This window comes from Lissotriton vulgaris, chromosome 3_1 (genome assembly GCF_964263255.1).
Source record: "Lissotriton vulgaris chromosome 3_1, aLisVul1.2, whole genome shotgun sequence".
In the NCBI taxonomy this organism is placed as follows: domain Eukaryota; kingdom Metazoa; phylum Chordata; class Amphibia; order Caudata; family Salamandridae; genus Lissotriton; species Lissotriton vulgaris.
Window position 1 is genome coordinate 1,352,972,468 of NC_141689.1, and position 23,252 is coordinate 1,352,995,719.

General features: G+C 42.7%; 1 protein-coding gene across 1 annotated transcript in view; it reads left to right on the plus strand.

Annotated features, from left to right (window-relative positions):
- Positions 1-23,252, plus strand: part of DNAH6 (dynein axonemal heavy chain 6) — a 2,460,712-nt gene that overhangs the window by 45,944 nt on the left and 2,391,516 nt on the right. Inside the window, exon 2 of the mRNA XM_086961829.1 lies at positions 8,161-8,355. Within this exon, the coding sequence (XP_086817955.1) occupies positions 8,161-8,355 (195 nt within the window). The remainder of the gene's footprint in view (positions 1-8,160; positions 8,356-23,252) is intronic.

The window sequence follows — 23,252 nt, forward strand, 5'->3', positions numbered from 1 at the left end:
GTTTCTGGATATGGCTGGAACAGCAGGGCATAACCCTGGTGGTTCAACACCTGCCAGGTTCTCTGAACCCCAGGGTGGACAAACTCAGACATCAATGTCTAGCGGATCACAAATGGAATCTCCAGTTGGAGGTGGCGAAATTTCTCTTTCAACTGTGGGGAGGGCTTTGGTTATATCTGTTTGCCCCCAAAGAGAATGCGCTATGTCGGCCCTTTTGCGCTCTGGATCTTCCAGGGTGGCTTTTGCTCAGTGACGCTTTTAGTCATGAGTGGAGCTCAGGCCTACTGTACGGCTTTCCGCCCATACCACTTCTACCCAGGGTTTTCAAGAAAAATCAAGAACGACCAGGCCGAAGTCATTCTTGTGGCTCCGGACTGGGCAAGGAGAGTCTTGTATCAAGAGCTTCTGATCAGGCTGCCCCTTCAGTAGGTTCTTCTGTCGCAGCAACAGAGCAAGGACCTCCACCAAACCAGTCAACTCTCTGCCTCCATTCGTGGAGATTGAGCGGCGGCAGTTGATAGCTTTCGACCTTCTTCCTGAAGTATGTGAGGGTATTTTGGCAGCCAGACTGCACACCACTAAGATGGTATACCCCTGCTGTTGGCAAAAGTTTGTAAAATATGGTACAGAAAGGTCTATTGACCCTCTTTCTGCTTCTCTTTCTACTAGTCTTCATTTCGTTCTTACCCTTTCCCAGCATGGATCTGCATTGGGTACTCTCAAAGGTTATCTTTCTGCTCTGTCCACTTTCTTGTGGCTGCTGGACCAATGCTCTTTGTTTAAATTTCCTGTTTTAAATAGATTATTAAAAGGACTTGTACATATGTTTCTAACAACGCCCTTTGTCATGTGGGACCTTCATTTGGTTCCTACTTTCCTTATGTGCGCTTCTTTCAAGCCTTTGCATGATTGTCCCTGCCAGCTGCTTACCATCAAAACAGCCTTTCTGGTAACAATAACATTGGCCCAGAGCGTGAGTGAATTGCAGGCATTGTCATCCAAGCCTCCCTGCATGATGACCTTTGGAGATAAAGTAGTGCTTCACACCCGGGCTTCATTCTTAGCAAAAGTGGTGGCCTCATTCCATCTAGGTCAATCAATCACGCTGCCCACCTTATTTGCTTTCCCGCATCCCTCTAAAGAAGAGGAGCATCTCCACTGTCTAAACCCAAAAAGAGCGTTATTGTTCTATCTTGACCAAACAAATGAGTTCCAGGTGAGCAACCAACTCTTTGTGTGGTACGTGGGGGTGAAAAGAGGTCCAGCATTGCAGAAACGGACCATTTTTTGCTGGGTCGTTCTCTGCATTAAAATCTACTATGCACTGGCTAAGAAGCAGCCCCCTGAGGGCTAACAAGCTCATTCCACCAGTGGGAAGGCTGCGACTACGGCATTGGTTCGGGGTGTCCTAGTCCTGGACATCTGCCAGGCAGCAACATGGGCGTCTTTACAGATGTTTCCCAAGCATTACTGCCTGGACAGTCAGGTCCACAGGGACGGGCATTTTGCCTGTTTTGTCCTGCAGGACTTTTTAGTGTAAGAAATGTGTCCGCAACCCACCGCCAGGATGGTATGGCTGGGGTATCTATCCAAAGGTAAGGAATCTGCATCTGCAGGAAACATAATCTATAACGGCGCGCCGGCCTATGCCATACATCGCTTGCAGTTAGTGCAGAATCAGGCTGCCCGCCTGATTCATGGATTGCCCAAATACCATTGAGCCACCCCATTGCTGAAGGCACTGCACTGGCTGCCCGTGAGAGAACGATCCCTATTCAAACTAGGCTGCCTCACTTTCCAGGCCAGGATGGGCACTGCCCCCGAGTTCATCAGCTCAGCCATCAGTCCCTATTTACCGGCAGAGAACTCCATTCAACTCACATGGCACTTCTCACCATACCCCGTTTCAAGAAAAAGAAAGCCGGCGGGCGAAATTTGCGGCCCTTGCACCAGTGTTCTGGAACTCCCTCCCCCTGGCGCTCCGTACTTCATCTTCCTATTTAGAGTTCCGAAAAAACCTGAAAACTTTTCTTTTTTCAAGTGCCTTTGCCACTTAGTATGCCCTCTCCTGCTGCTGTCTGCTGGTCGTGACCCTTAAAGCGCCATGAAACCGCTTGGTATAAGCGCGCTCAATAAATGTTTTTAAATTCAAATTAAATTCAAATTCATACAAGTCTCTATCAGATGAACAAGTTACCTACCTTCGGTAATGCATTATCTGGTAGAGACAATATCAAGCTGTAATTTCCTTACAGACTCACCCATGCCTCCCCGCTGTGCGGACCCATTTGTGAGGACTAAGGTTGTTCCCTTTTTCAGGGCCCTAGTATGACACACAACTCAAGGTAGTCACTTCATAGCTCTGCACTTCTGGCATGGAAAAGTGAAAAGTACTGACGTCCACGCACCTGGGTGGTGCCTATGTAGGTGACGCAACGTCATAACCAATGCTAACGACGCAGATGAATGGCGCCACCTGACGGCAAGCTGGGGTACTGCTAACGTAAAAGTTTCCGGCCCCAGCCTGTATCCTGGGAAATTCAAAGGTAAGGAATTTGCATCTAGATATTGTCTCTATAGATATTGCGTTACCAAAGTTAAGTTACTTGTTCTACAATATATTCCTACCTAGTGTAACCTTACCTATCATGTCTAGGGGGAGTGAATCTGCCAAGTCTCTATAGAGTGGTCTAACTTCCCATTACCTGAGAGGAAGTGTCAGCAAGCAGTCCGTCTTGGTGTAGAGTTGAATAGCATCCCTCACTTGACGTAAAAGGAATCAGCTCGGCTGGAATTCCAGCATTGCCTGACCTCTTAGTGCTAGTGAAATGGTCTTCTGTCCAAACAAATGCTTGATGTTATATATATATATATATATATATATATATATATATATATATATATATATATATATATATTACCTACTGGCGGTCGCCAGTAGGTATATATAGTTAGGATTTTTTCTCTATGGGATTTTTGAAAATTCTATGTCTAATAACTTTGGCGTTTGTGGACGGAATTGGCTGAAATTTTCAGGGAAATGGAACATTTTGTTTCTGAGTAGCCCCTGACAATTTGGGGGGGTTTCATCAAGGGGGGCCGAGAAAAAAGGGGGGTCCCAAAACGCGTTTTCCCATGTTAATTTCCATAGGGCGGTTGGCCTCACTTTTAGCTCGAACGGCTGAATGGATTTGCACGAAACTTGGCAAAATTGTAGGGACTGTTAGCCCGATGTGCCTTTGCTAGGTCTCAATATATGTGCTCCAGCGGATTTTGAGTAATTTAGGTTCAAAAAAAGATATATATCTGGGCGGAGCCTAACCACACATCTGATCTGATTGGCTGTCAGCACTTCATCCAAGAAGTGTTGGCAGCCATCTTGGGACCAATATACATGATAGCACCTCATTAAAAAGCATTGTAGTTAATAGAGGGTTTTAGGACTTTAGTTACATTATAAATCATTTGTTGATGGTACCATACTCGTTTTAGGAATTGTGGTGGGTTCTAAGGTGATTTTACCATGTGAAAAAACCTTCTGCTGTGATATCATGAATATTGTTTGAAAGAAAACTAATATCTCATGATTTTCCCACAGTGGTTTGGAAGGGGATCTATAAGCTAAACTGAAAGCATATTTTCTGTAAATTCACATTATCTTTCTCAGTCATGTGAAAATGAAGTCTGACATTCTCAGTAAAACATGTACATCCAACAAGGACAGAGACTGTCAGTTGATTCCTTTGTGTTCTACTGCAGCCTCCTAGAGTGTTCTAAAGAACAACTAGAGCGCTAACAGTCCTACTTATTACAAAGGTATGGCACACCTGAAGCCATCTTGATTGGAATAAAGTGGTAACTCTTAAAACATTTAATTTAAAAAGAAACAACATGAGGGGGTATATTTTGCCATAGAAAGTATGATTAGTGCTGCAGAATGAAAAATTAGGGCACATTTTTAGTGACTTCTCAAATCCTTTTCTATTTCATTAAAACATTCTGACATGCAGTCTCCCAAAATGGCCACCAGAGACAAAAGAGCCCAAATGTAGCCCAAATATCACCCAGATGTAGCCCAAGTATAGCCCAATGACAGAATGTCCCAGAGTGTTCTAAAGAACAACTAGAGCGCTAACAGTCCTACTTATTACAAAGGTATGGCACACCTGAAGCCATCTTGATTGGAATAAAGTGGTAACTCTTAAAACATTTAATTTAAAAAGAAACAACATGAGGGGGTATATTTTGCCATAGAAAGTATGATTAGTGCTACAGAATGAAAAATTAGGGCACATTTTGAGTGACTTCTCAAATCCTTTTCTATTTCATTAAAACATTCTGACATGCAGTCTCCCAAAATGGCCACCAGAGACAAAAGAGCCCAAATGTAGCCCAAATATCACCCAGATGTACCCCAAGTATAGCCCAATGACAGAATGTCCCAGAGTGTTCTAAAGAACAACTAGAGCGCTAACAGTCTTACTTATGACAAAAGTATGGCACACCAGAAGCCATCTTGATTGGAATGAAGTGGTAAGTCTGAAAACACTCAATTTAAAAAAGGAACAACATGAGGGGGTTAATTTTGCCATAGAAAGTATGATTAGTGCTTCAGAAAGAAAAATTAGGGATCATTTTGAGTGACTTCTCAAATCCTCTTCTATTTCATTAAAAACATTCTGACATGCAGACTGAAACATGCACTTTGAATACCAGCAGCAGACGTCCCTGGTGAGCAGTAGCTTTACTACAGTGATCTAATGTGCAACTAGAGTGCTAACATTCAGAATTTATGGCAAATGTGTGACACATCTGAATGCCTTCTTGATGGAACCAAGGTAAACAAGCATTGAAAATGCAATAGATCTCGCCCTCGTTTAAGTTAAAGCCATTCTGTTTGTAATGAGGTGGCTTTTTAGCTTTGCTTTTATTAGTGTTTTTTCAACTTTCATGTAAATAACATGCATCTGTATGCATATAAGTATATGTATGCATGCATTTATGTTTGTATTTATATAGATATACAGATGATATATGTTTATATATGTATGTATATATATATATATTCACTGAAAAAACCATAGGCTATAGACCATATATAGTTAGGAATTAGCATTTACAAAACCTTGAAAATTCACTGAAAAAACCATAGGTTATAGACCATATATAGTTAGGAATTAGCATTTACAAAACCTTGAAAATTCACTGAAAAAACCATAGGTTATAGACCATATATAGTTAGGAATTCGCATTTACAAAACCTTATTTTACTCACACAAAACCATTGAAATTCCATATATAGTTAGTTGCACTAACTATATATCGCGCACCCGCAATCCACTGCTGATGATGTCACATATTACATCATTCATGACATGGTCAGTGACATCACTGATGACATCACTGATGACATCTCAAATGACATCACTGATGACATCACTGATGACATCTCAAATGACATCACTGATGACATCACTGATGACAACATCCAGCGACTGTATGTTTCTGTAAAGTTAAAATATGTCTTACATATTGAAGAATGAGTGGATGTATAAGTGTCTGGATGAAGGATTTAGTAGGTGCATGACTGACTGTATGAGTGAGTGATTAAATGTGTCTCACTGAGTGCATGGGTTAGTGACTAAACTGTCTTAATTTGTGCATCATTATGTCAGTTGTTCTGTAAACTGTTGCATGTGTTGATAAGTAGCTATATGAGTAACTATATGGGTTATTGATTGGTTGCCCAAGTATTTGTGTGGGAGACTGAGTGTGTGTGTGGGTGGCTGGGAGGTGTATGACTCTGTGCATAGATGTGTGAGCAGTTGATTCACTAGATGTATGGTTTCAAAAGTGCATGTGGAAACAGCTGTATGGGCGGTTGACTGTGTGCATGAGTGTATTGGTGAGTGAATGGATATCTCAGTGCTACATGTCAAAGTAAGTACATATGTAAAACACAGTACATGTGAGAGTTGACATATATAAATAACTGTGCATAAGAGCCAGTGAATGTGTGAGTGGCTGTATGGATCATTGTGAACTTGTATCAGGGATTGTATAAGAGAGTAAATATGTGTTAGTATATGTTTGAATAAGTAAAGTTTGTATAACTGTATAGTTGAGGAAATGGAGGTGTGATTGATTCTTTGCATGACTGACTAGGTGTGTGAGTAACTCCATGGATGAGTGACAGTCTGTGAGTGTCTGTTTACACTAATTGTATCTAAGGTTATATTAGAGTCTGAAGAGGTTCATCGTATTATCACATGAATGATATCATCAGTGATGTGATCAGTAATGTCAAATGAGATGTCATCAGTGATGTCATCAGTGATGTCATTTGAGATGTCATCAGTGATGTCATTTGAGATGTCATCAGTGATGTCATCAGTGATGTCACTGACCATGTCATGAATGATGTAATATGTGACATCATCAGCAGTGGATTGCGGGTGCGCGATATATAGTTAGTGCAACTAACTATATATGGAATTTCAATGGTTTTGTGTGAGTAAAATAAGGTTTTGTAAATGCGAATTCCTAACTATATATGGTCTATAACCTATGGTTTTTTCAGTGAATTTTATTTATATATATATATATATATATATATATATATATATATATATATATGCCTCCTTCATGCCGAAAGCCCCAGTCAGGTTGCTATTGTTTATTCTTTTGTGATAGCTCTTTCGCCGAGTGGCCAAAAAGACATAACATCATGAATGCTGAAATTAGCCTTGTACAGAATGTTCAAGGTGTTCTGATAGAGTGCCCACGTAGAAGTATTGTAAGCAAAGCTGAGTTCCAAGAATGTTCTCCTGTGTGTGTGTGCACGCAAATGAATGTGTGTCAAAGTCACGTGTTTTACGAGAAGGCAATCTAAAAACGTGAGGATGTAAAATTGTGTTTCTTAACTGGGCCTAATACCTCCATGTGACAAATGTACCGTTGGAAGAAACTCCAGGAAACACATATCTAAAACCTTTCTATGGTTCAGGCACATTCACTGTTTGAATGTCTCCATACCATCTTTATAATGTGAACAATTTCATACACCACACCATAGTGAATTTTGTAGCATTTGCCAGTATTTTGCCAATAAAGCTTTTTCTAAATGAAAATACAAATAGGAAATATATACCAGTACACCTCCTACTGGGGAGAATGTGTTGTTACTTTCCATAACCATCAGAGTGAAAGGATCTGTGTGTAACTGTCTAAACCTGTTATTGCCAAGAATATAAATTGTTTTGTGAGGAGAGCAAAGGCATACCTAGTGGTAGTTAGAATAGGTCACTTAACGGTGACGTTTTGGGAGTGTCTTTGGAACATTGCCAAGGTCCATCCATCTCCAGAAACTTCGGGTGACAGACAATTGGCTCTGGTTCATGAAATGCTTGGACCCCACATGCAACTGGTTACGCTTTTAAACAGAGCCAAACGACCTTTAATTATGAACATGCAAAACCCCTCTATCTTGAACAAAGTCCTGATGGGGGCATTTATTTTCCTGCAGGTAACTATGACTTACTCCTGGTTTATTCCTGAATTCCCAGTACCATATAACACCACCTCATTAAAAGGAAACTTTATGAATTTGTACCAACAATATCTCTAAGGAAATAATAGTTCTGTCTAGCCTATTTCACCTGATATGGAACTGGTAAGATCTGTCATACACTGTATTGCCATGTACATGTTATGTGTCATACACCTCTCCAAGAAACCAGAAGCGGACCTGGCAACATCTTTCAACCAGCCCCATGCTGTAAGAAGCGAAACTATACTGTCACTTGAAGAGCATGCTGAATCATGGCAGCCCATCTTACTCTGAAGGCAGCCCCTTGTCTGCAGTCCACAGGTAGAATGGCAAGGTGGCAATATGGCAATCTGGCTGTGCTTCAGTGTGGGAGACACTTTATGAATTATCATAAACAGAAGAAAAAATTGAAGAAAGGAAATGAAGGTATATGATTCTGTTATCAGATCAGCTTACAATAGCTTCAATTATCTTCACAAATCTAGGTCAGTGTGAAGTAATGCAAGCGGGAACGAAAAAAGTATACATATTTAGGCTACTCTATTCTGTTAATGTGCAATTTCTAAATGTTACAATTTTTATGGCTATAAGCTGTATCTCTTCCTTTACAGGTGTCCCAATTTACAAATGTCCCATTCAGTGGAGAGCAGCTGGTGCTGCCTGACGCAGATAAACTGCGAGACAGATTGATATCACTGGCTCCACAACAGATCGTGTCACCTCGTCAAGCTCTGACATTTACACATGACACTAATGCAAGAACAAAAACAAGAAAACGCCATCAGCCCATGAAGCTGGAACCTTTGGTAAGCACTAAAGTCAAACTCACTTTAAGCCTTTAGAAAACGGATATTCTCTGTCCTTATTTAGAGTATCTTGTTTCTGCGTATGATAAATATTTATGAGCTTTGCTTCATGTTCAGAGAGCCTCCCTTTGTTGACAATATGCTATAATGTTTCTATGGTAATTTGTAAACCCAACAGGGTTGGCGAGTAACTTCAGTTTTGACAGCTCGCATTTTACCAAAGTAGCCAAACACCACAACCTCCTAAGATCTGTCTGTATAGGCAAATTTGTTATCCTCTTAGCATGCTACGCTCAATCGTTGATGTGTCCAGTGGGTCTGATTTAGGGTTAGGGGTAGGGTTCGTTTTAGGTTTAGGTTTTGCTTATGCCATCATTTTGCTTGGGGTTAGAGCATTGGTCTTCAAAATTTTTGATGTCGAGACCCCCTTGTCAAACCTTTTTAGGCGTAAGGACCCCCTACTGACAACATTTTCTAGAAATTGGTTCTTCTCGTCATCAACATTTATCAATAACTATAAATGCCTGTGTTATACCTGCCATCTTTTGGTATGTTTCTCCTGTTGGTTTCCTTTCTGACCTAGTTTTGCCTCAGTTTTTGCTGGTTCAGTGTCTCTGCACATTTCCTCATGGCTGTTCAGTATTAAAGCGCAAGTGCTCCTATTATAAATTGCATTATGGATTGGTGTTTCCATGATTGGCATGTATGACTTACTGATAAGTCCCTAGTAAAGTGCACTGAGGGTGCCAGAACCTGTAAAGCAAATGGTGCTGGTGGTCCTGCAGTACTGATTGTGCCACTCACCCAAGCAGCCCATAAAAGGGTTATCAGACCTGCCACTGCAGTGTCTGTGTGAAGTTTGTAACTGCCATGTTGACCTGGCAAGTGCACCCACTTGCCAAGCCCTAATCTCCACTTTTCTTACATGTAAGTCACCTCTAAGGTCGCCTAAAAATACCCCTGTGGGCAGGGTGCTGTGTATGTTATAGGTAAGACATGTACTGGTGTGTGTGACATGTTCTGGTAGTGAATGACAGCGTGTTTCATTTTTCACTATGGAAAGGCTATCTGTCCCATAGGATAGAATGGGAGTTTACTTATAACATTATGGGCCATATGTATCAAGCCTTTTGCTATTCGTTAAGGCCGAAATTAGCAAAATTTCGGCTTTAGCGAATCGCAAACGGTGTTTTTACCGATTTTGAAATGTAAGAAACATTAGTAAAATAAGGAATTGGATAAAATTGCGATTCCCTATTTTGCTTAAGCATTTAAGGAATCACAATTTTGCGATTCCTTAAATGCCTCCTGGCCCATAGGAATGCATTGGAAATGATTCCTTAATTGCGAATTCGCAAAATGCGAATTCGCAATTAAGGAAGATTAAGGAATCGCTAAAAAAAAGCGAGTTTCTTCATACATACTATTTTGCGATTCCTAAATAGCAATTCCTTAAAAATCGCTAAAATCGCTATTTAGGAATCGCAAAACGGAACTATGATACATATGGCCCTCTATGAGCATATCCAAACCAAAGGTCATTGAGCGTAGGGGTGTAGCCAAAGGTGTAGCTAAAAACAAAGGGCCTTATTTATGAGGAATTGGCGAAGGACAGCGCTGCAAGTCTTCTTGCGGCGCTGCCCAATGTCAATGTGAAAGGGCAGGAATAAACTGTTATTATGAAATACGGTGCATTCCAGTTCTTTTCCCTTCACAAATTGCTGCCTAGCACTAACGTTGGCAGAATTGTTTTTGTACGGGAAGAGGCACCTTCCTTCACCAAAACAATCCTGAGGGGCGTTTTCCTAGTTCTATGAGAGCTGAAAAATGCAGCACACATGGAAAGAGGAAAAAACGAGGAGAAATTAGAACATTTCTCCTCGTTACGCCTCCACTGGAGAGGTGTCGGTTTTTGGAGCTGCCCCAGGTTTACATGATTTTGTAAATACGGGGCAGCATCAAAATCCATGGGCTTTGCGTGGGAACCCCATGCAGAGCCCATGGAATACCTCCTTGACGCATAGTAAAGCAACGCAGTGACTTGCGCTGTTATGTCTTACTGATTACTCCATATGAGGCAATGCAAAGCCATGCTGGGTGACTTTGCACTGCCTCATAGGTATGGTTGAGATGCCTGCGCCACTGCAGCATCAAAAAAGTGATTCTCTGGCGATGCAAGCCTCTCATAAATGAGCCCAAAATATTCTTACGTTTTTTAGGTATTTCACCTTCAGGTATCTACATATAAAATAATGGGTAGTGTAAATGAAAAATAAATAAAATAAGGTATTGCTCAGTGGGAAATGCACTGTAGTACATTGTGAAACACCTATTAGTTAATGCACTGCAGAGGTCTGTGTGTAACCAGAGACCCACAGAATTCAATCTTGATTGGTGCAGTGGAGAATAGTGATGTGTATTTTTAGTTTTACAAAGTCACAGCCTGTGACAGAAAGCACTGTGAATATGCAAGTCAATTTGTTATACTTGCATTACACACAGGGTAAGATACAATGCTGCAAAACGTGTGAATAGTTTTGCAATAAAATGGTGCCTTCAAAATGTAGGTTTTTTATCATACCAGATCATATGTAATGCAGTTTTCGTTTTTTTACATAACTGCCCCTTCAACACCTCCTTAGGGGCACAAAGGGCTGTGTAAATGCAGTTAAAATTAAAAGAAAGAACTTCCCAGCCCAGTAATTAACTCTTTCCACTTCAACTAAAAAAAAACACATCTTTTGTCTTCAGAAAGAGCCAGAACTGCTCCCAAGCATCCTTTACACTTGCAGATTACCAGCGCATTTGCCTTTCAATCAGGCAAACAGCTGATAACGATCTCAATCAGCCATCCCAGGAGGGCAGACGGCTGTCTTTTCACAGAGACAAGTGAAGCTGGGGAATCTGCAACCCACTTCCTAGGGCTCCAGGACCCCCCAGGGGGTCGCGCCCACAGTTTGAAGACCTCTGTGTTAGAGCTAAGCAAACAGATGGGTTTAGGCAGGGGACCAACCAGACCCGAATGGGGGAGGGGGGTGGGGATCAGCTAGTAATAAATAGTGGTGGTGGGGCTACCATTTTGCACTCTGGGGCAGAGACAGTATTAGAATACACATCTGGAAGGCATATAGGTCTGGTTTAATGTGCTAATGCATGGAAAAAGACATGTGTGCCTGCCAGTCCTTTCCTGCTTTAGGACATTCAAGCCACAGCTTTTGTCTTCTCCATGCGTTCCCCTGAAACACAGAGCACTGCGGGAGCACAGAGAATGTTTACCAGACCTGCAAGCTTTGGTTGTCTTCACGATGGTTGGAACGAAGCAAGTCCTGTGCAAGTTTGATGCACAGAAAAAAAACACTGAATGCTCACTGGAAAACTGTATTTTCTGATTAAAAGTAGCATGAACTGCATAATGATTAAATAATGATAAAATGCTACACGGGAGCAAGAAGTTGTATGTGGGGCAAATCTCCCAATGTGCCCAAGAAGGTGCGCCAACAGACATATAGAAGTAGACTTGAGGTGTGGAGAATAAACCAGGATAAAAAAACTTGTGGAGGGCTTCTATCTGACTGTGAGAAAATGAGGGAGCTCGCCAACAGCTCAAAAGGAAGGTGTGTCCTTAGAGAATAATAAGCTGGGTACCTGTTCACGCATGCAACATGTTGGTATTTCTATTTCTATAGCATGTAATTAGCCCAAAAGGAACAGAGCATTGCACATTATGGAAGGAGATGGAAAATGATGCAATATTGTATTCATCAAGTGCTGGCTTAAATCTTTTTGTTACACAGTCACTGGTATCTCACACTAAATTGCGACTCCCAATTTGCGCTCGTTTGTGAATCGCAATTTAGTATGTACGACTGTGTTAGAGACACTGATTGTGAGGGGGCCTCAGTGGGGAGCAAAACGCAAATTTTACCCCTACATTTGTCCTATTTTTATCCTGCTCCCAATCTGGGTCCGAAGCAATCTAGAGGGGGGCAGCCAAGGGGGTTCTTGATCCCACCACCATGTAGAAATCAAATAGAGGTGAATAACCCCCTTGCTCTCTTTTTCCCCCCAGAATAACAGGTTTAGAACTCTCGATCTGGTAGATTGACAACCAGAGGTTAAAGCATGCCTACCCCTAGGAGGTAGAGAACTATGTTCGCAACCAGCTAGTATGCTGGACACCGTTGATGTTAATTTTATTCGAGACCTTAGTAATGTCGAACAAGAGGCTGTGGATGGCAAGGGGGCGAAAGTGCCAACAGTGGTTCAGAGTAGGGAAAGGATCTGCCAAGATGTAGACCCCGATGCACTTTCCTTTGTGACGCAGGAGGGTGCTTTGGGGTCGGCCGGCGAGCCCGGGTAGGGAGAAGCAGCAGCAGAACAATTCCAAGTAACAAGGAGGATGCTGGGTCCTAGTGGGGCAGCACTTGGTGGTCATGTCCCGAAAGAAGTTCTAAGCCCAGATAGTCTTGGGGCTAAGGACGGCAAGATAAAAGTCCTGTCTTGGAATCTGGCCGGACTGAGAAATAAATTATCTACTCCCGAGTGGGGCCAATTTATTGAAAAGCATGATATTTGTTTCATGCAGGAGACATGGGCCCTGGAAGAGACTGTATGGGATGGTTTTGCCTTTTTAGCATCTTGGCAACTTCCCGGGGTAGGGGGAGACCTTCGGGTAGCTTGGCGTTATGGGTTGGCACTCTCTTGGGTGCGAAGGCAGCCCATGTCCCAACCAATCCCCCCGACGTCCAATGTGTTCTCCTGACATTGCCTGACTCCACCTAGGTTGCCCTTCTTAATGTTTACTGCAGGCCATCGCAGGGCGGCCAGGAATCTGGCACTATTGATATACTAGGGCGGTTTATTTCTCTCCTTGATCCAGAAATAGCCCTTTTAGTCGGTGGCGACTTCAATTGCCAGTATGAACCTCTTGTTGGTTCTGATATGGCTGATTTAGTGGATGAGGACCAATACTGGCACATCCCTGAACCGCGGATCGCCCCTGTTAAAGCCTGGACACCACTGGTACTCCAAATTAAATCACTATCCCTTACAGCGTCTCTGCGGGCGTCTAATGGGAGGGTGGACCCAGATATCCCGGGCTTACCTACTTTTAATAGATTAGGGCAAAATTCCAACATTGATTATGTATTAGTTGAAGCCAGACACTGGAACAGGGTTTTTGATTTCAGGGTTCACCAACAGAGCGATAGCGACCATAACGCTCTTGTGCTGACTCTGAAATCAGGGAGTTATGGTTTGTCCAGCCCAGCCTCTGAGCCTGACTCTGTACAACCACCCCTTCTCCTTTCTAATAATCGGCGACGAATTAAGTGGTCGAAACTTCAGGATTCACCGTCCAAACTTGCAGGGATTTATCAGCTTGCACTACCACAGCTGTTAGAAATGGGTAAGGTAGGAGAAAAGGACTTGGAACCAGAGGCCCGGACCAGGGCTGTAAAAATCCATAAACAACTGATTGTAAATCTATCGGATGTTTTCTTCCCATGTGCAAGTGTGAAGGTAAATAAATTCAAACAACAAGAGAGAAAGGGTTTCAGGAACCACTCTTCTACCCCTTCTAAATAGATGTATAATAATCAACGTAAGAGTGTCAAACATATATGAAAAACAGAAATGAGAAGCCAGAAATGTAGGCAGTCAGAGAGGTGGATTCCACCGACAGACAGTTCTCAATTAGTAAGGAAGATAGAGTGCACGTGCTCGGTGTGAACTAAAAGGACCCTCAGGCCCCAACTAAAAGTTGGTAGACAGTTGTCTTCATTGGGCCCCAGATAGTTGAAAAGAACATGAAATTATGAAATTTATCCAAAAGTCTCGCCTCATTAAGAGAGACTAGAAAATTTGCAATAATGTATGCGTAAACTTGGTGTCGGGCGGCGGATGTGGCCGTAGCAGGTTTAGCAGCGGAGAGTCGCTTAGAAGCAATGTTTCTGAGCGTGAAGATATTTCCCCTGCCGCCAGCCCATGAAGTTTACGCATACATTATTGCAAATTTTCTAGTCTCTCTTAATGAGGCAAGACTTTTGGATAAATTTTCCCCATAGAACTTCTACCGAATCAGGTTGTATTAGTTCTTTTTTTCACTATAGCTCAGGTCAGGATACTTTAGTGAGTGTCCACCGGGGAGTGAGAATGAATGTTGTGGTCCTGATGAATGCTGAGCTGACCCTGGGCTCTAAAGCAGAAACATGTTGACCTATTTTGTTTTTCATTCACTACTGTTAGGACTTATTGGTTCAAACTAACTCAACCGACTATTAGTCCTATTGTTTTCACTGGTTTTAATAGAGTAAGAGCTACCCTCTCAATAAAATGGATTGTTTGATGAGTAGCCCATACTCTTTTTAAATCACTTTCTTAGTCACTAATTTCATGTTCTTTTCAACTATCTGGGGCCCAATGAAGACAACTGGCTACCAACTTTTAGTTGGGGCCTGAGGGTCCTTTTAGTTCACACCGAGCATGTGCACTCTATCCTCCTTACTAATTGAGAACTGTCTGTCGGTGGAATCCACCTCTCTGACCGCCTAAATTTCTGGCTTCTCTTTTCTGTTTTTCATATATGTTTGACACTCTTACGTTGATTATTATACAAGTGTGAAGGTAACCACACACCAAAAGCATCCCTGGTATGATGCATCCTGTCGGAAAGCGAAAAAGGACCTCTTAGCCGCTATAAAAAACGAGGACAGGGCTTGTATTAGGCAGTATCGGTATGGGTACAAGCAGGTAGTTAACACTGAGAAGAAGAACTGGGAGGAGAATAAGTGGGAGGAACTAAGATTAGCTCTTTGGACCAACGATTCTAAATCATTTTCGTCTATTGTTACCTCTGGGGGTAGACCACCGACCATGGCGAATATAGCACCGGCATCATGGGAAGCTCACTTTGGGGCTCTATATACCAACACCGACGTAGAGTCACTACCCGTTGCCACCCCGGACTTTCTTACAAGCATAGTTTGGCGGTGTTGTCAGTACCTGTGTTGGGGGATGCAGAAGAGGCTTGCCAGTTCTCTACTCGAGGACCTCAACATGAGTATTCATCGGTGGGGTGCCTGAGCGTCGAACAGGGCAAGGGTACTGTGGCTCCTTCTGGTGAGCACCATATGGGTGTGGCTGAAGATATCTCACTTGTGGAGGTTGAGACAGCAATAATTAAACTTCTGCCAAACAAGTCCTCTGGCTTGGACAAGCTCCCCGGTGACCTATTTCGTGCTCAACGGAAAATTTGGGCACCATATATGGTTGTCCTATTCAACGCAATACTCAAGGGGAGTCTCCCGCCGGATACTTGGCTGGGAGCAGAAATTGTCCCAATTCACAAAAAAGGCTGTCCATTAACCCCATCCAACTATAGGCCCATCAGCTTGATAGATAACGCACAAAAGCTGATGGGCAGGATTATTTTAGATAGAATCCAGGGGTGAATAGAGGAAAATGGGACACTCTCTATATTCCAAGCAGGGTTCCGGACGGATATTTCCACAATAGACCAAATTTTAGGCGGCAGGTACTATTTTGGAAAACGGTATGTGTGGAGGGTGGCAGCCTCTATCTCATATTCGTGGACCTGCGGGCCGCATTTGATCTTGTCCTGAGAGAAAAAATTGTGGGTTGTATTGCTGCGTATGGGTCTTCCTGCCCAACTGTTGGACATTTTGATTAGACTCCACACGAATAATTATGCACAAGTTAGGTCTGGACGTCATGGGGAATTGTCGGATCGCTTCCCTGTGAAGAAAAAGGGGTATGCCAGGGGTGTGTCCTGGCCCCAACTTTATTTTGTCTGTATCTGCACGGGCTGGTTGACCATCTGCTGCATGTAAAAGACAATGATGCCCCTGGGCTGGCGACTGGGCGCGTCCCCGCTTTGATGTTTGCAGAGGACACTTTGTTGTTATCTAAAACATCAACGGGGATTCAGCGGACCCTGGATGGTTTTGCAGTTTTTTGTAAACTGTGTGGGTTAGAGATTAACTTGGATAGGACCAAGTTTATAATCTTTAATCCTCCGAGGAAAACTCGCCCAAACCCTCTGTTAAACGGTATACGCCTAGAAAGAGTTAAGACCTTCGATTACTTGGGTATTACCTTGACGGAAAATTTTGACTGGGGGCCTCAAACAGCAAAGGTGGTCCTTAGGCTGTCCCAGGTAGTGGGGGGAATCAGCAAAGTCCATAAATCTCGGTCTTCAAGCCTGCTGCACCAATCGTAGAAATTGACAAACTTGAGGCCAGAGCAGCCTCTACGTATGGTGCAGAACTCTGGAGCTATAAACGATTACATAATCTTGCGAGGGTGGAACATGGTTTTATGAGGAACCTATTGGGTCTACCTGCTAGTACACCATTAACTCCGCTGCGCATGGACTTGGGGCTAGAACCCATAGAGGAGGTAGGAGCCGCTCGGCCATTGATGTATTGAAAGAGGCTCTGGTCCGTGCCTGAACTAATATCCTACAACGAGGAGTTCATTGAGGTTTGGGCTGTTTTAAAAAAATAGGAACATTCCATGGCTTGCGCATGTGAGGGCACTTTGTGGCCAAATTGGTTTACCAGAGTTGTTGGAGAATCCTGAAGATTGCTGCCCGAAAATAACGAAAGCTGAGCTGTTGAGCTATGTCAGAAATTATAATCTAGTATCTCTCCAGAGGTGCTCAACTCTGCGTAGACTGATGCTGGAGTTCCTTCAAGTGAAGGCTGAACCGAGCATGGAGAATTTCTTAGATTGAATCTATCCCGCTCTTCCACGGAAACTCTACATACAGTTTAGGATTGGCAGCCTCCCACTTAGGGTATTTACTGGTAAATGGGCTAATACTGAGACCATTGCTTGCCTAGCTTGTAATTGCAAACAAGAAGATATTTTCCATGTTCTGTTTTTTTGTACTGCCTACCGGGAGATAAGGAAACGCTGGCTGATTCCTCTTTGTAGGAACTTAGGTTTCACCCATTGTGCCCAGGCTTGTAGGGTCCTTCGTTATGATACACATCCCCCCATTGTTTTTGCTGTATCACGATTCTTGTTGAGTATGTGGTGTAGACGGAGAAGTTTTTTATAACTGTGTATATATTTATTATACTGTAACGTTTGATAACTTCTGGTTTAATCCTATTTTATCTTCATGTTTTTATTGTACATGTAATTTATTGTTTTAACTCTCAATGAAATGTCATGATTTTATGCACACTTTTATGGTCTTTTGACCGAAATAAAGTTATCTAAACGAAACGATTCCCAATGGGGTAGCAAAATGCAAGGCTCATGAATAATAATGAGCCACTCTCATTGTGTGACCCCATTTGGAATGACTGGCCCTCCCAGGGATGGTGGCCTGCTGGGCTCAGCAACCCACCATGTCTTGGCCTGCTTTTAAATAAAGCAGCTTTTATTTAAAAAAATCAAAATCAAACTTTTTCGTTTACTTTTTTAATGGTAGGCAGTGGTCCCTGGGACCACTGCCTGCCCTTAAAAAATATTTTTGCATGCATTTGCAAAGGGACCCATTCCCACTTGCGAATGCCATGGCCACACAAATTTTAGCATGCGCAAATGGGTCGTTAACATGTTTATGCATGCTAAAAATGGTCGTACATCTGGCCCAATGTGATTAAGTAATTTCCCAAATTGGACAAATTTCAGTCAATGACAAACAGGATTTCAAACCCAGGTCCTTAGATCGACAGCTTAGCCACTAGATCATATCTCCTTCCTTTATGTAATAGAACTTTCATAAAAAGCTTCAAATATTCGATTTCACCCCTCTTTATGAACACTGATGTTCTGCTGATGTTTTAACATAGCCATTAGGCCCCATTCCTTGTGCTGTCTAGTGAGTAGCCCTATCTCAATCAAGCTCTGGCAAGGAAAGCACTCAAAAACATTACATTGGCCAGACTGGTGCCCCCCAAATCAAAGAATCAAACCCTGGGTGGAAGTTGCTTGATCACAAAATCAGATGTAGACTCTGCAACTACAAACACAAATCTTTACTACACTTGATTTGTTGCTGTCCCAGTATGCTTCAGCTGCGTCAGATTCTTTTAAAACAAATCTGGCTGCGTAACAGGGTTCGAACAGTAAAAGAAGCCGTTTCGGTACTTTTTTCCTGCACTCTTCTGTCGGACTTGGCCAGGTTTGGGAAATACATGGCTGATCTACGAAGTAGGCTTATGGAAGAAGAGGGCCTAGACAAGATGAAAGACAATGTGGCTTAACAAGTACCACTAACCAGTCGGCGAAGATGTTATTTTAGCTATTACATTTTAGAACTTACATGAATCTCTGCAAAAATGTTGAACTGGCAGTTTCATGCCGTCTTATCATTGTATATACTTACTTTTTTTTGTACAAAGATTTTAAAGTATTGCATGTTAATGTTTTTCTTTTATATCTGTTGCTTCAATTTTCTTTTAAACTGCATGTAAGGCGAAATTGCAAATGCTTTTAAGTAACTGTGCAATATAAATAAAATAATTCATTTGAGTAGGCCAAATGCAAATTATTTTGGTATTTGTGTGCTATACATGGGTAACGCTTAATTGAGTTGTCTCTTGTTTAAGGTTGAAGTTTATCTATTTGCATAAACAGAATGGTTTAAAGTTAAGTACATACAGGGCATGAATAAAACCTTAACTGTTTAATCTGGTCCAACATTATAATTCAGGGGTTCTTGTGATATCTTTGGTCCTGTAGTTTGTAAATGCCACCAGAAGCCCAAGATGGCAGTGACAAGGTACCCAATATGTTTTTTTATATTACAAAATGATTCAGAAAAGGGGGTGGTTATATTACAAGCGGTTTTATTCAAAGTGCATCTAACAATAGGTATTGACTGGAATGAAAATGTTGAGGTTTTTTGTACCTGTCACAAATAAATTCTTGAAAAAACAATAGGCAATGGTGAAATCAGTGGATTTATGTAAATTTGTGGCTCCAGCATTTGCAGCATAAATATGGATTTACTGATTATGCCACATAATTTACAACATATGTAGAATTCACCAAACTTGTTTCTAGGTCATACAGATTAAAATGATGTCACCAGGCTAAGTGTCACATTGTCATACCTTGGTCTTCCAAGTTGCAAAATCCTAGTAGCCTGGACCATGTAAAAACTCTGCACAGTGGTTTGGGGACTACCATTGTGATTACAAAATCTTAATTTCACATGTAACCATGAAATATTTTCCATGGCTCTTTAAAAATACAGGTTTTTTATACCACTGCTTTTTGTGCAATACCAACACTAAAATATGTAATTCACACATTTTCACCTGAGAAGTCATGGACAACAGTACCTAGCCACTTTAAGCAGCGATCGTGGTGTGGGATGAGTAACTTTTTTAATTTGGTATTTTCTGTTATCTAAGGGAGTGATCAAATGGCTGATACATCTTTTTCCAGATGTTTCGCCTTGCAATGCTTCTTAAAATGGCTAAGCACCACTTTGTGAGAGAAATGAGGCATTATCGAAATTACAACTATAAAGCCAGTTCCCATTTTCTTGGTTAATTTTTCTTTTAAAACGACACACTTACACCAAAGCCAAACTTGTACTCGGTCACTTTCTTTCTCTCCAATTGAAAGAAGATTGGACAGAGATGCACAGGCTTAAATGTGTGCATGCTGCAACAGAAATTCATCATGGGAATTATTCATGGCAGACATATTCACGAAGGAGCTGGAGTCAAGTAAAAATTCAATTTATTCTTGTTATGGTGAGCATTAACATCATACGACACTTTTGCAGGATTAGACTGAGCTAGCCTGAGGGAGTCATGTGGGGTAGTGTGTGCAGGGGCGGCTCTAGGCTCATGGCGGCCCTGGGCAGGGAGCGTAGGCAGAGCCCCCCAGAGCTCAGGAACTAGGAGGAACGCAGGCTTGGAGGACAGTGAAAATGGGGGGACCGGGGTCAAGGTGTTTGGAAGTGGAACAGAGCAGGAGACCGCCAAATCCCAGCATGTGACCACTACGCAAATATGTATACATCCTCAGAGGATTTTTATATTAAGGATATATATTGGCATGGTGGCCCCTAGGATTCGGTGGCCCTGTGCAGGTGCACAGCTTGCACATGCCTAAGGCCGCCCCTGGTGTGTGCATGCCCATATAATGCTGCACTGCTCTCAAAGGGCTCAATGCCTGCACCCTCAGTCAGTGCCGTGCTCATGTTCCTTCACCTGAACAGATGCCTGGTGCTCTCTCGCAGGAAGATGGAAGGTGCAGCTAGCAGTATAGGGGAGTATCCAGAAAGTTTGTCCACTGAGGGAATCATAACAGGGGCTCCTGCAAGAAATCGCTCATATTGCACGCTTGAAGTTGAGCTGCTCTTTCAGGCTTTATGGTTTACTCCTCCATTCACTCACTTTGGGGATTGCTTTCTTCAACAAAGCCAGGGAAGTGAATATATAAAACATAAACTCCTTAAGTATCTGAAGGATTTACGTTGATGTTCCACATGAAATACAATTTCAAAACCGACTTGCCACCTTTTACGATTTTAAAACATAGCTACCAATTGAATCTGCCACTTCTGCACCGCCTTCACTCTAGCCTGGTACTTAATTTGCTAAAACAAATGTGTGCTGCTGACCCAAATGTTACTTTGGAGATTGGTATTGGCAACATCCACAGCCAGCACCAGCACTGTCCAGTGACACAGTGAAAGGCAGACTTCTGATGAAGGGAGCAAAAGGAATGGGTTTAATGTGCTGCATAGTTTGCTTTGGTCAATGTAGTTAGCTCCTCCTGCTTCCACACCCTCAAGGTGCTCGATTAAATATTCAAATGGCTCCCAAGCAACACATGTAGAATGGTACCCAGACTCATCCCCAGCAAGCTAGACTACGGCAACGCACTCTGTTGGAATCACTGTCTTACTGCTCGAAGACTTCAGACTATACAGAACCCGGTGGCCAGACTCTCACTCAGACTTTCCCCCGCATTCACAAAACCCAGACCCTCAAAGACCTCCTCTGGCTCCATATTCACTAACTCACACTCTTATAACTGCTCACACATACAAATTCCTGTACAACCTCTACCCCACCTACCTCAGTAGCCTCATCAGCTTCAATGCAATCACTAGACGCCTCAGCTCAGCCATACTCTTGCTTGCACACATCCCCACATATAAAGAAACAGAGTCTGCTGTCATGCTTTCTCTTACCTGGTGCCTAAATCCTAGAATGACCTGCCCCTATACATTGAAGCTCCCTCCTCAGTACTTCAGCTATGCAAGACACTGAAAACATGTCTTCTCACCTTGACAAGGCCCAGTCACAGCCAACATAGCCCCTGATTACGCAGCACCAGGAACATCTCTGGGATGAGCTGCACACTTCACAAATACTCTTAACATCCCATAACATACAGTTTACCTTAACATCATTGTTGTAGTATTGTTCATATGTCTCTCACTCTGGTGTATCTAATTTCAGATACAATCTCTGTTCTTTTCCATGTCAGTCAAGTTCTCCTCTCATTTATTTATCCTCTTTCTCACTTTTCTGTCCATATTCTCCCACTTGCTTGATTCACTTTCACTACTATCTACCTTGTCTCTCTCTCTCCTGTCACTTATCTCAATACCTTTTCTCTCACTGTCATCCTCCCTCCCACATTCTCCTCCTCAATCCCTATCAGAAACAGGTCATGGGGAAGATTAACCCAGTTGAACGACATGTGATACTCCCAAAGAATATTAGCTGGTCCTGTTTTCTCAGTCCTCACAGAATCTTGGGTTTTACATCATAGGAATGAATGATGGAAGAGCTCAGCTCTGCCTGTGAACTGGCTCACCTACATCAATGTCGGCAGAGGGGATCAGCACTGTTTACAATGGAGCTCAGCTGCATACTTGGACAAGCTAGCTCTGTCTGCCCAGGGCCACAGAGCTATGTATGCAGGAACTCTGCTCCAACTCATTGAAAGAAATTACCTATGGGTACACAGACTCTGATCTATCTGTGCATGGGTTCTGCAGTATTTATGCAGGGAAATGGCTACATCTGTGCTGGAGCTCAGCTCTATCAGCAGAGGCGGGTGTTCAGCTCTTCAAGATGATGAGCTATGTTTGTGCAGAACCCCACTGTCTCTGTTTGCACAATAACCTACTTTTCTCTCTGCAGGAGCTTGTTTATGTCTTCTAAGTGTTCAGCCTATCACCTATCACCAAGATTTGGTGGGAGAAGTTCCTGGTGCCCACAGTGTCATTCTGAATTGCCTCTCCAGTCTATTATATGTCTGTCCACTAAACGCTAGGGGTAAGAGGCATACAAGGGCCTTTTGGGAGGTGGACTGTAAGAGGTCAGAACCCAGCCCCCCTCAGCTGTGTTTAGGAGGAAAATGTTTCACATGCGTGTCCCTGCTGTTGTGCGCATGTCCGGCCCTACCAAACTGAGCAAAAGATCAAGTGTGTGGCAGAGGAGCGCAGTGATGTGCTGCACTGCACGGCTGCATGCATATGTCCTGTAAGAGTAACTGTGTCAAGTGACATCATTGCGAAGCAACCTCCTTGATTGCTTATCAGCAGAGCCTCCTTTTAAGGGGCTTCTTGGTGCAGCCCTCACTCTCCTCCTGTGAGACCCTGTGTATTTCTTAATTTACCAGTGTTCTCAAAGACACTAGTTAATGTTTTTATTAACACTGCCAGTGCGCAGGTCAAGTCTCTCTGCCCCTTCTCCAGGCTCCTGATGACAGAAGGAGGAGGAGGGTGGGCCTGAGGGGTTTGAGGCGTGATCTAGCTACAATGGGGCCGATTCACAAAACTAACTTAAAACAAAATCCTAAAAAAAGTTAGGATTTCTTCTTAAGTTCAGACTTCAGACTTCAGACAGACTTAAGACGGACTAAAGACAAAATCCTAACTT